This window comes from Aptenodytes patagonicus, chromosome 5 (genome assembly GCF_965638725.1).
Source record: "Aptenodytes patagonicus chromosome 5, bAptPat1.pri.cur, whole genome shotgun sequence".
In the NCBI taxonomy this organism is placed as follows: Eukaryota; Metazoa; Chordata; class Aves; order Sphenisciformes; family Spheniscidae; genus Aptenodytes; species Aptenodytes patagonicus.
The window spans coordinates 26,688,045-26,703,681 of record NC_134953.1 but is presented as its reverse complement, the minus strand read 5'-3'; the positions used below and the strand labels follow the sequence as shown (position 1 = coordinate 26,703,681).

General features: G+C 44.6%; 1 protein-coding gene across 1 annotated transcript in view; it reads right to left on the bottom strand.

The window, feature by feature from the left end:
* The window catches only part of GRK5 (G protein-coupled receptor kinase 5), a 175,385-nt gene that overhangs the window by 60,448 nt on the left and 99,300 nt on the right, over positions 1 to 15,637 (bottom strand). The window contains exon 3 of the mRNA XM_076339118.1: positions 6,381 to 6,493. Coding sequence (XP_076195233.1) covers positions 6,381 to 6,493 — 113 coding nt within the window. The remainder of the gene's footprint in view (positions 1 to 6,380; positions 6,494 to 15,637) is intronic.

Sequence of the window (15,637 nt, the reverse complement as noted above, 5' to 3'; positions counted from 1 at the left end):
AGTTTGCAAATCCCTAATTGCTAGAAATAACATCGTTACTTAAAATCCATGTGGAACAAAATATTTTCCATTATTCCTTTGATGAATCCAGGCATGTGTTTTAAGGCTCCTGCTCTGAAGTCTAATAGCTTCTCCATGCCCTAGTTAGGTCAGACAAGGCCCTATTCATAGCTCAAAAATGAGGGGAGGATTTACGAGCACCCTGACTGCATGGGACGAGCTGCAGGGAAGGCTCTTTCTGTGGGCAGGCACTGATCCTTCAGTCCAAATGGCGAGAGGATGTGGGCTGGCCGACGTTTGTTGCTAACTTTTCTTTTGGCTGCCGTTTCAAAGGTAGTAGTTACTTCAGTGGCTCCTGCTTCCCTAGAAGCAACCCTGGCTGAATGGGGACACAGGGGTGCAAAGTGTCCTTCCCTTCGGAGCAGCCGCCCTTAGGATGGGCTGAGCGAGATCGGATGGGAAAACGCACTTCCACTGGGAAAGGGAGCAACGTCCAGCCGTGGCTGGCTGCGGGACGGGGCTGTGGGCTCAGGGACGGCCGAGCAAGAGGTTCGGGGGCTGGAGGGTGCCTGTGACCAATAAAGAGCATCGCCAGGGGAATGGCATAGGGACCTAGCGGGGGCTCACGTCAGCAACCTTAATTCTGACACATCGTTTTATCTAGTGTTTGATTTTCATCTTAAAAACTCTCTCTCCCACAGCAGGTAGCTGATGGTTGCCTATGGGAGTGTGGCATAGCCACAGGAGTCAGTCCCTTGTACCCACCAGGAGATGGAGATGGGAACAGACACTCCCACCAGAGTGGTTTCGGCTTAGAATCATAGAATCATAGAATCATTGAGGTTGGAAAAGACCTCTAAGATCATCGAGTCCAACTGTCAACCCAACACCACCACCCACTAAACCATGTCCCTAAGCACCTCATCTACGCGTCTTTTAAATACCTCCAGGGATGGGGACTCCACCACTTCCCTGGGCAGCCTGTTCCAATGTTTAACCACTCTTTCAGTAAAGAAATTTTTCCTTACATCCAATCTAAACCTCCCCTGGCGCAACTTGAGGCCATTTCCTCTCGTCCTATCGCTCGTTACTTGGGAGAAGAGACCGACACCCACCTCGCTACAACCTCCTTTCAGGTAGTTGTAGAGAGCGATGAGGTCTCCCCTGAGCCTCCTTTTCTCCAGGCTAAACAACCCCAGTTCCCTCAGCCGCTCCTCATCAGACTTGTTCTCCAGACCCCTCACCAGCCTCGTTGCCCTTCTCTGGACACGCTCCAGCACCTCAACGTCCTTCTTGTAGTGAGGGGCCCAAAACTGAACACAGTATTCGAGGTGCGGATATTCGAGGCTTCTTGGTATAAGTCACCTCCTGAGCATCTGCATTAGGCTACTGGCATTTTGGTCCCAATTTTACACCACCACTTTCTCAGCTCCCTCCTCTGTTATCCCCAGCATCTCTCTCTGCTCCACCTCCTGCTTACTCCTTCCTCGGACTCCAGGCTCTGCCCTGTTATTACTCTGTGCTCCAGCATCTGCCCTTGCACTTGCCTCTGCTGAAGATTTAAAATCTGTGACTGAAAATTGGAAGGCAAAACCCAAACAGCTGGGATTCATAATAACTTGCATTTCTAAATGAAAAGTGAACTCGAAACCACATTTTTCATATTTAAATGCAGGGCAAAAAGAGCCCTTTTGACTGTTTAAAAACACGTTTTGAGTTAATGAGTTTGTTGATATCAACAAACTGGCATTTCTGATGGAAAAAGCCTTGAACAGCTTTAAGACACACATACACAGATGGTTTATATACCATGTAAGGGACTTAAGCAAATGAAATCTCCCTAACAGCAAGACAGGGTTTTTACAAATGGCATTAAATGGATGCTCGCTCATCCTTTTACCCCAGGTAAGTGTAATGTCTAGTGAAGCGCTCAGCTGAAAAGTCCACCTGAGGAGATCATGCCTCTCGCCCCCAGCCCCCGTGCCCAGATAGCACAAGCAGAAACAACCTGGAGAGGCAGTGGGGCTATTTTCCACCAGGGGATGTATTTCTGTGCAACTTCAGTGCAAAGAAATAACATCATACAGGCTAGAGAGAAAATAATGTCAGGTTATTTTCTCCTTGACCAGAATTAGCCACGTTCTCCTCCAGTCAGTCTAAATCTGGTCCACATTAAAATGTTAAAAGCCCTCCCCTGGAAAAAAAAAATTAAAAAATTACGGATGTGAGTAGACAAAGCAGGAAAGGGAGTCCAGAAGCTAAAGTCTTTGTTATAACAGCACACAAAAATCACAGGAGAGGAGACAGAAATGTCAGGAGCTGGCACCCCGGGAATGTGCTGTTGAGAAGGAGACAGGGGCAAGAGGTCCCTGCTGAACTGCCACCTTCTTGTGCTGGAGGCACGGGCTGCGGGGAAGGAAACGCGTCTTGCTAGCAGATTCCTTGCTCACTGATCTGCCTTTCAGCACAGGAAATGTATCTCCTAACACTTTATTTTAATGGCTGTCTTTCAACAGCTCCAAAGTTGTATGATGTCGCTAAAATATTTGTAAGCACAGCAAAGCATGCTTTAGGGCTGTGCGTGAATTCTTTCTTAAGGGCTTACAGGGGAGCTGATTTAATCATAAACCATCTCCATTTAATGATAATAGTTTACGTTCGCATAGTTCCTTCATCTGAATGACTACATAAGGGTTTGGTGAACTATTCATGGGAGATCTTTGTGTTTACATGCACACAGATAAGCACGCAATGCATTCAGAGGCACAAGTTGCAGCCATCAGTACTCTGTCATGAAATTGTTTGCACAATATCCGTAATAAGAGATGGCTCTCTGTCCTTATAGCCTTACCATACTGGCTAGGAAAAGGGGTTGCTGTTGTCCCATTTCCCAGCCAGCCAGCCACACTGATGGCCACTTACCGGTCCCACAGCAGCAGTGGGAACCAAACTCCCACAGCTCCACCAGTGCTGCACTGCAAAGCTCTGCATCTCTTCATTTTTATCGCTTTTATCATTTAATGTTGGGGCCTACTGCTTACAAACCACATATCTTTGTAGTCTGTTTTACAATTGATAGATTGTGGCTAATTACCCAAACACTGTTCTCAGAAAACATGTAGAAACTTTATGCCTCTGAGCACTTTAATCTCAATTATTGGTTGAAATTGGCCAAGGTATTCACAGGTTTCAGAGGGAACTGACAGATACACACATACATGCATGCAGAATTTAATGATAGAAATCCTCTTTTCTTCAGAAAGCAGCCTAACAACTGTTGAGCTGCACAGATATAAAAACCCAGATGCTGCTATAATTAGATTTGCAGGAGACTACATCAGACCAGGTTATTTATTTCACCCAAAAGCTGAAATAAATGTCCAGCAAAGAGGGGATTTTTTTTTTCTTTTTGCGTATTCTGGTCTGCAAGGTCTGGTTGATTTTACCGGTATTTGGAAGCAAAGGTGTGAGAGAGAGCTTGCAAAATTTAGTCTCACATAAGTATGGGAATGGAGGTTGTTGGTAGGTTGTTAAGTGTCTGACTCAGCTTCTCGTTTCCTCCCAGGAGCCCCGATCACTGCTTTCTTTGCAGGCAGTTGAGTGCACTGTTAGAAAACTGTATTAAAAATTGGGAAGCATCAATTACTGGCTTCTGCCAATGACTTACTGTGCGACCTGGTAAAGTCACTTAGCTGCGCTCTGTAAAAGAGAGGTGGTCCTACCTCTCAATGTGCAAAAAGCTCTGTGAGCCTCTCATGAACAGCTAAATATTTTCCTCTACTATTTTTTTTCTTTTTATTTGATATTACACAAAAGCTAAGTTTTGCATCTCATGTTAGAAAAATATCTAAGTCAAAAGAAAATGGAGGGTCTTGGCTTTTTCTGCTTGGGGCTTGTTACAGCAGGTGGTCTCCAAAAGGTTTCACATTCCTGGTGGTCTCAGAATAGGGCTGTAAAGTCAAACTTCTGGTCTCATTACAGGACTTCTTTGCCTAACGTAGGACTTGGCCTGAATCCCACCACTCACTCAACACAGTGTGAACCCGTTGGGTGAATTTCAGTAGCAATCATCCAATTTAATGGCTATGGGCTGTGTTGCTTGACCTTAATATTGCCTAATACAGGGATTTTCATGGGCTGGGAGCAAGCTTGTACAGAATTTGAAATCAATAAACAAAGGAGACTGCTGCTAATTAGCGTTAAAAAGAGGAGAGAAAGAGTAAATATTCAGACCTCCACACAGCCAGGCATTTTGTTCATTAAATCCTTGTACTGCCAGTCTGAGCCTAACTGGGAACAGATCGCTGGCCCAGTAAAGGTACACAGGGCAGCTCCAGCCTGCAAAAGCAACCCAGGGGTGGGTGCAAAGCACATCCTTGCAAAAGGATTTGGGGGTATCAGTCTGGGATTGCTCGGAGAGGGAGCTTTAAAACAAAGCCAGTCCCACCACAAGCTTTCGCAGGACCGGTGTCGCCTGTGCTGCATGGGTGCTGGGAAGACACGGAGTTTCAGTGCTTGGCACTGCTCCATAGGTCTTCAGGAGAATGAAATGACACAGTGCCCTCAATTCCTGCAGCCGGAGGCGGGCTGGGTAGCCGGCGCTGCTGGGAGAGGCTGGGAGAGGCTCTCGGCAGCGCTGCGGTGATGGTTATCACGCAGTGCTCTGGGGCTGGTGGTACTGGGGACACACACGGGGGGACAGTAATGTTTCTTTTTGCCCAGATGTTATTACTGCTGTCAGCTTAACTGGTACGCCCTGAGCACCTGCTGCCAGGCGTGTGCAGAGCTCACACGATGTGGGCTTGTTCTCCACAGCCCTTGGGCGCTGCTGGAACCAAAATGTGATGCCTGCCGCGGCGAGGAGGCGTGAGAAAAGAACAGAGCTTCGCTAACCCTCTCCAAACTGAGGACGGCTCTGTCTCTTCTGTCTGAAATTAAAACCACTTGGAAGCAGTCTTTTGTGACTGTCTCCCAAAGGATTTCTGCAGCTTCCTAGAGGGATGGCCATCACCCATCTCCTTGGGGCTGCGGGCATCACACCTTATGTGGCATTTCTGTGGGGATGCCAATCCCCAGACGGGTGCATGATGTTTCATCAGTGGCAGATACATCACTAGACGATGCCGGTTCAGTGCAGGACAAACACATCCAGGGTACCCAAAATGTCCTCCTGCCTGCTGGCCTTGAGCACAGCTGCACAGAGCGTTTGTCAGATGTAGCAGTTTCACGTACCTCGATGGCTAAACCTTTCACTGGGGAAAACCATGACCAGTGCTAGGAATATCAGGTAGAAGTTGTGACCAGCTAAAACTGATTTGAATAGGACTTTATCCAACACTTTCTGTGGTGCTGTAGATTTGCTGTAGATACTGCAGTACTAACATAAACTTTAAGTGACCACGTGTCCTTTCCCAGACTCTTACTTTTACAACTTCAGTGCAATCCTCATATCTCCCTATTCTTCAGAGTAGCTTCACCATGGTACAAACAAAAAAAAATTTATTCCTGTTGGTATGCATCGTTTTGCTTTTGACCGTCAGTGTTAGCCAGGGAGCAAAGGCCCCCGGACACTCATATTCAGCAGTGGCAAGTTCATCTTCCTCTCTGGTACAATTTAGCCTTTTGGCTCATCAACACCTTATCCTTCCACAGGCTCCCAGCAAGAAAGCCACTGAGAGACTTTTCCACTGTGAACAGCTTCTCCTGCTGGCACTACACACAGCCAAGTGCTGCCAGACTGGGAAAGAGCGTCAGGTCCCCTGGGGCTGGGGGGTGTTGCTCAGTGGCTGGGTTAACTGATAGCTCACTGGGGTGGAAAATGGAGCAGATTTGTTTCTTGGTGACCTCAACCAAGTCACTTCTATACCTTGTGCCTCTGTTTTCCTATTTGAAAAACCAGGATAACAATCAGGATGTCCTTTGTAAATCACCCTGAAGTCTACCAATGAAAAGGCTTGGTAAGACATAGGTATTAGAATTATCATACTCCTCACCCTCTCTTGTCAGTCCATTCATCATCTTCCCTTTCCCCCCAGTGCCTCCCAGCACTGCAGGCTTCACCCACATCAAAAGACATGACTCATAGCAGCTCAGCTGCTTGGGCGTTGACATGAAGGGAGGCTACGCCAGCACCGTGCCTGCCCTTCTCCCGCTCCAGTGGCTCGCGCTCCCCAAGGCTGGTACCAACCCCACGTGCAGCGCTGCCCCTCTACCGCCAATGATGTTGGGATGCTGATGGGGACAGTCCTGTCCGCTGCTTGCTCAGGTGCGTTAGACACAAAATCACGTCCCATGAAACAGCGATTTCTTGGGGTCAGGGGAGTCTCCTCTGTCAGGAGAGCACTGTGAAACACCCCAAAATATCACAAGAATTGACTTACCACCGAGTCAAGGAACCTAATGCAGCACTCGAGCTCGGGTCGAGTTTCACAGAACTGCCGAAAGAGAAGCCTTCCAATCGGCTGCTTTTCGCATATGCTGCAGTAATCTCTCTCTAGAGGCAATAAAGAGAAGAAGAGAAGCATGAAAATGAGAAGAGCTTTGCCTTTTGGGTTGGTTAAGAGTTTAAAGCATTGCAAGTAAGTGCAGAACTACGACCCCAAATCAGAACTGCCGCCTTCTCCCCGCCACTACATTTCAGGTATCCAAATACAGATATAATTAATGGCTTTAAGACTCAAACAAGAGAGGCTCAATTTTATAGAGCTCATATTGGTAAAAGTCCCACAAAAGCCATTCAGCTATTATGAAAAAATAATTTCACATTTTTCTGTGGTGGAAATATATGCACTCTGCAAAGGTACTGCCCAGATTGGTGGTGTTTGTGGGAATGTGGGGAGCAAATTACAAGTCCTTGAAATGTGAGTCATACATTAAAGGGTAGGGAAAGCTGGAATTTGTGGAGACGTTCCTGAATGCTTCCTAGATATGCACTAAAGTGCCCCTAACCTCTGGAAATGCTAAACCCACTTTCTACTAAACAATAATTGCAAACTATGTATTTTCAAAGGTTTCAAAATTTCTGCTATTTACTTGCTGAGCATTAACGAATGGATGGAGCATATGGCATCTAGCTGGTTTCAGTTTCACACAGCACTCCTTTACAGAACTGTATTTCCCCTTAAATGCCATTTTTAAATGACATTCCCCTGTGCTGGTGCATCCAGAACCATCACTCCCAGTAAAGCAAAAGGTCCTTTACCCGTCACAGGGACTATCTGCAGGAAAACATGGGAGAAGGGCAGGCATCATTAACTGGCATTGCACCAGTAAAATGCCAAGAGCTTTGGATATTTTTCTGGTGAGAGCAGCAAATCCCCCAGCCTGTTTGGAGCAGCAGTTCTTGCTCAAGACACGTTATTCTTCTAGAAGCACACACATGTCAAACAACATACTGTGTTTCCTTGAGCGTTCCTCTCACCACCCTCCTCGCTGCCATATGGCACTTGCTGTTATTATGGAAACAACCAGCTTCTAAACACATAACATAGCACTGCAAACAGACATACGAAACCCACACAAGTTGTCAGTGCCTTGGTTACTTCTCTCCCAGGCCTGGAGTCACTCCAGCAATGTCTTTTATTCCCCCTTTGCTTTGGCCCTCTGCACCCTTCAGCTCCATCCACTCCAAGGAGAACATCTGCAGGCACACGGCTGCGATGGAACTCGCCTTTGCCATGGAGGCACCCAGCTGAAGGGCTCACTCATCACAGGTCGCGCCCTGGGGACCATGTTCTGCAAAACCAGGACATCCCTCCTGTATGGAAAATGTTGTATGAGATGTTGGACTTGCTGACCTGTAGCTGGGTGGCAGGTGGGCAGGAGCACCCAAGGCTGCCTCTTGTAAAAGGAAGGAGGGTGCTTGCCCAGTGCTACGCCTGTGTGCAGGTATGGCTGTACTTCAGGAACTGGCTCCTGAAGCACCTACAGGGTGGTTGCTGGAGACATGGGTTGGGGCTAGCTGGACTGTGCTTTTAATTCAGTGTGGTCCTGCTCTGGTCCGGCCTTCCGAAGCAGTCTGGAACAACGTACCAGCACCATTTTGTGGCTGGCATTGCCAGTCCATTTTGGTTCAGGATATCACTCAATCTATCCAGAAGATTGCAATGCTTTGATACCCTCTAGCAAATACAACTGGATCGAAATGACTGTGTAAATCTTAACTTGACCTCCAGTCTATCTAACTATCAGCAGCAAGCCCGTGGCACTGGTTTGTTTGCATGAGCTGGAGCCTCCGGCATGGAACATCACAACACAGACATGTATGGCGAGAAAGCCAGCGGGCTCACTTGGACGCTGAGCAGCCTTGGGGGTGTCCTTGTGAGTGGTACAAGCTTATGCTGCTTGTCAGAGTGTCCTGGTTTCGGCTGGGATAGAGTTAGTTTTCTTCCTAGTAGCTGGTACAGTGCTGTGTTTGGATTTAGGATGAGAATAATGTTGATAACACACCGATGTTTTAGTTGTTGCTAAGTAGTGCTTACACTGGTCAAGGACTTCTCAGCTTCCCATGCTCTGCCGACTGAGAAGGCTGGAGGTGCACAAGAAGCTGGGAGGGGGCACGGCCGGGACAGCTGACCCAAACTGGCCAAAGGGGCATTCCATACCATGTGACGTCATGCTCAGTACATAAACTGGGGGAAAGCTGGCCGGGGGGGCCGCTGCTCGGGGACTGGCTGGGCATCGGTCGGCGGGTGGTGAGCAATTGTACTGTGCATCACTTGCTTTGTATATTCTTCTTATTATTATTACTATTATTATTTTTATTTTATTTTATTTCAATTATTAAACTGTTTTTATCTCAACCCATGAGTTTTCTCATTTTTACCCTTCCGATTCTCTCCCCCATCCCACCAGGGGAAGGGGGGAGTGAGCGAGCGGCTGTGTGGTGCTCAGTTGCCAACTGAGGTTAAACCATGACACTGAGTAGCTTTTTTAGTGAGAAGGTAATTGCTGAAGGGATGTGCAGACATGCACAGCGCTAAGGTAAGCAAAAGAGTTAGGAAAGAGCCTGAGTGGATCAAAACAGCAACTCACAATGTCCCAGAGGCTGGCATGAAGCCGGAGGCTGAGCAGCTCAGATGAGCTCTCCTGGGAGGTCTGGAGGTTGAACTACATCTGTCTAATGCTGTTTTCTGCTACCTTTACTAACTCACTCTTCTGACAGTGTGAATAAAATATACACCCTGAATATCGGTAGCACACAGCCTGCCTGATGGCAGGACTCAATCCCTCCAGAAGCCCAAACCCACAGCAAGCTTCCTCATGTTTAACAAGCAGTGCAAAAAATGTGACTGTCTGAATTTGTAACAGAATAAAACACAAAGGAACAAATACATTAATCAGCTAGTTTGACCTATATTTTCTCTTGTACAGTGCTATTTGATACACGGTGACAATGCTTGTTGTACAAAATGCAGTTAGTTTATCAAAGTTGTTATGATATGGTGACACTCACTGTAGCAGAGGATGTTCTTCTAACAAAAGGGCTAGTGGTATCAGCTAGATAAGCGTGCAAATTGCACAACCAATAACTGTACTTTATAGCATAGCAGGAAAAGAAAACAAGCAGCTAAACACTATTACATATGTGGATAAATGAAACATAAAGAAGACACAAGCACAGACTTCCTCCTACGGTACATAACTTGGCCAACACGTGAGAAGGGTGACCTGTTCATAATGAGGAAAAAGGAAATACCAGAAATAATCTCTGAAAACACAAGAACCAGAGCAGTTCCCTGGAGCCATCCACTCCTCAGTCATGTTCGTTTAAGTGCTGGATATACCAATACAGACAATAAATACATGATGCAACTGCTTTCATTCCTTGTAGGTGACACAAAATATTTTCTTAGGCCCTGATCTTGCCATTGGCCTCACTAAGTCAGCTAAAGGAGTCTGCTCTCAACTAATTCTTGGGATGCATGAGCCCTGGAGTGGACTAAGAAAGAAAAACACCTCTCTCAGCTAAAGCAGAAAAAAGGAGTGGATAGTTTTATTATAGTAAGGAAAGCAGAAGTGTTTTAACAGTATGGTCCACCCCGGAGACCTGGCTGAAGCACCCCGAGCCACGCTCACGAGCTGCTGCATGAGGGGAGGGGATGGAGAGCCAGGCGGGTACCACAGCCAGGGGCTCCCTTGGGCTGGGGCTAATCGTCGTGTTGCTCGCGGTCCGCCTGCCAGTAAAAATATCCATCCAGTTTGAAAAGTTTAAAAAATAGAAGGAATGATTTCCTGAGGAAATGGAAATGTTAAACACTTGGAAGTGAAACCATATGCTTATGATGATGAAGTGTAACTAAAACAGCTCTGAGAGCGATATCTTTGGTAGTCAGATCCTCCTGCTTCAGCGCAATCCTGTTTAACACCTGCAAAGTCACCCAAAACAAGGATGAAAAGCTGGGTGGGTCAAAGCCCTAGGAAAGCAGTCACTTCTCACTGATGCCAAACTCTTTATTTAGAAAATATCACCAGCAAATAATGTGCGCATGCAAGTGAATTCTTTATCTTCCTAACAGAGTAATGACACAGATTAATGCAGAAAAGGTATTATATAAAATGCCGTCATAAACATGCATAAGATAAATAAAGATAAATGTTTATTCTAAATTCTACTGACTCATTTTTCCCTTTACTTCGTAGCTTATGTATTGAAATAATACTACTTTAAAGAGCACCCAGTACACAGAACATACCAAAATAGTTACACCTGCATACAGAAAATGCCATCACCATTCAAAGTCTATGGCCAAATTTGTTCCCTGACAGATGCTCTGGTAAGGTTCTGAAAAATATCTAAGCACACACCTAGGAAAAATAGTCCTATTAGTAAAATTTCATACTGATCAAAACATGCCATCGATGAAGTGAAAAACACAAAACAAGGTAATAAAGAAAGTTGCTGTCGACAAAATCTCTGACTTTCAAGTAAAAGGGAAAAAAATCTAATATTTTAATTAGATGAAAAACTCCCTGTACCTTGTGAAGATTTTTTTCATCTTAATTTCCCATTTAAATACCTAGCATTTTTTTCTGGCTCAAAATATCACCTTAGCAATTTTGGAGAGAAACAGTGGTCTGCAGAGAGACCCAGTACCCCCTCTTCTTTCCCACTTGCAATATATCTGTGGGTTTTGATGGGTTAGTGGTGAGCTACAAAACTGGGCGAGGACTCCTGGCTGAAAACCAGTCTTTTCTGATGCTGTTTCATTCAGTGTAAACCGCAGGTGTCTAAGTGAGACTGCTATGGAAAGTTGTACTTCTGTTTCTGGGCAGAAGCCCTCTTTTTGAAGGGCTGCTAATCCAACCTGCAACCAGCTGGTGAGGTTTCCTCCTGTAGGTGTCTGTGGAGAGGGATGTGCTCAGTTTAAATCTCCCTATTCAAGTCTACAAAAGCCAGGAACATCTTTTCAGCTTTTTGGTCATTACTGGTGTGGCCAATGATTGCACTTATGTACTATGTATTAAGCAGCATTTTATTTTCCTTTTTAACATACTGGAATCCCAAGAGAAGATATTTCAAAGAAATGCATTGGAGAATTGCCAAGAAGACATGCACCATGTTGCTGCACGGGAAAATTTGGACTTGGCCTCTGGATCTCTGCTCTCCTTGGCATTAAATCAGCCTGGATTAAAACTGAGTAAGATCCAAATGCAATGTAATTCTGCTGCCTAAAAAACAAACAAACAAACAAAAAAACAAAAAATCCCCACCCAAACCCAAAAAACCCTCCTTAACACCTGGAAACCCTGAAGTGGATGTAGGAAGAAATAATTGTTCTTTTCCTGCTCATGCTCAATGACCCAAGACAAGAACAAATCTTCCCTTCCCAATTGTTTTTTTCTTTAAGGTGAATCAAAATCTTTCAAACAGACGTTGTTCCAAGTCTGTTCTCTTCCTCTGGCCTGCTTGAGTCCAGAACAACAGAAAGCACACCAAACTCATGGAAGAAAGCATTCGAATACAAGGGAACCTTCAGTCCCTACACTCAAGCTGGACAACAGGGAGCAGCATCAGAGCCAGAAGGGGCTAGTAGTCAGTTTGTAAGACTGTTGGCACACCAAAAGTAAGACTTTCTTTTTCCAAGCGGCTGAGGCCTGTCAAAGCAATTCCCACCAGCCCTGGGATGGATGGAAACTTCAGCTAGAGATGTCCCAAAATCGCACGCCTCCCTCTTCATTCAAACTCAGGGGGGATGCTGCTAAAAGAGATCCTAACCACCCCAGCCCAAATCTAAAACTACTTCTGGTTTTTTTGCCCATCTCTGCTTTCTACATGTAAGCTCTCCTACAGGGGCACACAATGAAAAGGAGCACAAAAGCAGGAACTAAAAGCAAGATTAAAAAATATGCAGCATGACTGGACTAAACAGACTCTCACAGCCCATCGTACAGTGTGCACTTGTAGCAATTTCCTTCTTTTTGACAAAAAAAAAAAAGACCAAAGCCTTTAAAGTTTACAGAATTGTTTTGTGTCCAGTCAGGGTACTAATGGAAAACAAATTGCGTCTTTAAACACTGAATAACCCCATTTAGAGCTCTATTAATATAAATACATTTTTCATTTAAACCCAGCAAGTCTAACACTAGTGCTTATAAATATGTCTTATAATTTACTGCTGCTCTTCTCCAGCCGAAAGTGGAATTACCACTGTCTACGTATAAACTTAATAAACAGTACATACTAAACTGCCTAGTCTTTGAGGCTGATGAAAGTTGCTTCTTATCAAAGGATCCTTTGTGGATGCTTTAAAAGGATTTAAATTGCTTTGATTGCATTATTAATAGTGTCTGTGTTGCTCTTGTATTTCAGAATAATCTGGAAAGCTGGAACATTAGCTCTTGCATTCTACAAAAGACGGTTTTCCATCTCTAATAAATATGCTTCAATACAAAAGATAATCCTTGTGTTCAAAAGCAAGACGCTGAGACTGGCCACGTTAACACTTCTGCAGACCCACTGATTACCTTCTGATTTTTCGATGGCCTTCAGTACTGGAGATGTCATGGCCAGTCAGAACTTCATAAACTTTGCTGGGAACTCATGTACTTGCAGTGAAAAATATATATGAGGTTTCTTTCTTTGAGAAACTGAAAATACAGGCCCATTTCTGATGAAGAAACATGGATATTGCTGTTTAAACTGTAGAACCTGGCCAAGTATGTGTACGGTAAGGTAGTGAGGGATCTCCTTTTCATAGTGACTACTTGGGAATGTTGCAGGAATGGGAGGAAGCAACAGAAGGAAAGTTTCTTGTCCTTTTTGTCTGTTTTCTTCTGGGGTTTTGGGTTAGTTTGGTTTGGGTTTTTGTTGTTTTGTTTTTTTTTTTTTAATACAGAAACCTGTGTTGAAATGCTGAGGACTCTCTGCTTGCCCTGTCTCCAGCAATGCATTTAAAAAGTGAGGCAAGCCAGATGGTTAGAGAATACAAGACAGGAATAAAAATGCCTCATTTCAGTTCATTCAAAAATTCCCAGGAACTGTGGCAGTAAGTCATGTTATAAAAGCCTAATACAAGCATCTAGGCTCCTGTGGGAATTCAGTTACCAGTACAACTAATATTCTGCGTCCTGCAGACCTCAGTGGCATGCTGTATTTATAAAATGGGGCTAATAGCACTGCCCTACCTCAAAGCAGCATGGCCAGAATAAGTATACTGAAGTGTGTGAGCCCAAAGTGCTACTGGATAGCCCTGTGGCTCCTTGCTATTTACTTGCAATGCAAACCCCCAGAGCGGAAATTTAGTCCAAGAGAGCACAGCAGAGTCTTTTTATACATTAACCGCTATACTGCTCCATAACTTCACCTGGCACTTCACAGAGATTAAAAATGACGACGTAGCCCCTGTCTTGGAGAGTGTTTATCTTGGCAGGGCCAGAGCTGCGCAGGTGCAGGACAGAAACTCTGAAGCCAAGGGCTGTGATGAAGTTGTGTTGCTGGTGGCAAAAGCACACTCCCTCTAACAATAAATATTTCATCTGTTTTCTTTATTTTTAATAAAATACGGAAATTGTTACAACTTATGACAGGATAATGGCTTGACAGATTCCTTATTTTAAACAGCAGCTCGTGCTGGTCTGCAGTTAAAACCAGCACTTCATTGCTATAGAAAGCTCTAGACCTTACATATGAAGCCCCGGGGAAGAACACATTTTTTGGCCTTGGCTGATTTTTTCCCCTTGAATTTAGGATTTTCTACAAAAAAAACTTGGAGACCCTCATCTACGCTGTTACAGTGAGCATTGCTTTGGCACTGGCTATCCAAGTTTAATTAATTAAAAATACAAATGCAATCAAGCTTACTTGAGACAATGGAATTATCCCAAACTGGTTTTAAGTCCTGCCAACTTAATTTTCTCTGCTTGTCAGCTGCCTTTTTTAAAACAAACAAAATTTAATCTCCTGCTCATCGAACATCTAATGTAATTACTCAGATGCAGACAGTGTTTGCTTTGTATAACTTTCCTTATTTCCACTCTTTTCATGGTTTTGGGCTACAGGGATAAACTCCACACATCACAGCAGCATTACACTGAAGATGGAAACAGTCCAAACCTTAGAGTTGGACCAATACGAAAAAAATGTTTGGAGAATATTGTAACAAATTCGCAGTTAAATACACTTCGGTGATATATATGGATCTTCTCATTTGTTTTTTGAAAGCAGCTATATTGAAGGTTTGCTCATGGAATTTTATTTGAAAGTCAAATCCCACAAACAGTTGCATAAACATGTTTGCACGAGTATTTGAACCAGAACGCGTATGTGGCTTTGTTGATTTTGGACAAAGATTTTGGCAGGAGGGATAACAACCCACCCACCCTTTTTGTAGCAGCAGCAGGAGGATCAAACGAGATCCTGTGAGCTCAATGTAGTCACCACACAGAAAAACATGAGTGGGGTCCAGAGCCTGGGGAGGGACCCTCAGCTTTCTCAGGGGAGACATTTTGTCACTCAGCCTTGTTCCACGAGCACAGTCAAATGACGAAGAGCAAATGCTCTGCCCTGTGACCAGGCTATTCACCAGTGGAAGACAAATTCTCATCCTAACAAAATCTGAGTTACTCTGCTGAGTTATTCCAGCCCTCCTCCAACACGTCTGTTATCTTCTAAAAGTTACTCGTTCAGGCAACTGCAACCTTTCCACGTGGGTCACTGATCAAGCCCTGAGTTCAAAAGCAGACTGCAGATACTGCAGGGTCAAGAGTAGGTTTAGCTTGGGAAGATGGAGCTTGCCATTAATGTTTGAGCCCCTTTAAATCACAGAAGCAAAAATATACGTTGTTGCATGAAGTACGGGGTGTAGGGAAAGATGACAAATAATTCTTACCAATAATGAAGGTGATCTTTAAGCCTGCTGAAATGGATGGAAAGTTTCCCATCGATTCCAGTGGGTCTTTGATCAAGCCTAGATTTCCCAACTCTGTCAAGCACAATTTACATGAATAAAACACACAGTCCGTCTCTCAGCTCCACAGTCAACATCAGCATGACAGTGGAAATGCACGCACCATGATTAATCGTCAGGAAATCTGGACTGTGAATGTGCAACAGGAATATTTTAAAATATTTTTTGAACTGAAAATATTAAGTACCAGGTTCTTAAACACATCCTTTCTTTTGCATTTGGCTACCAGT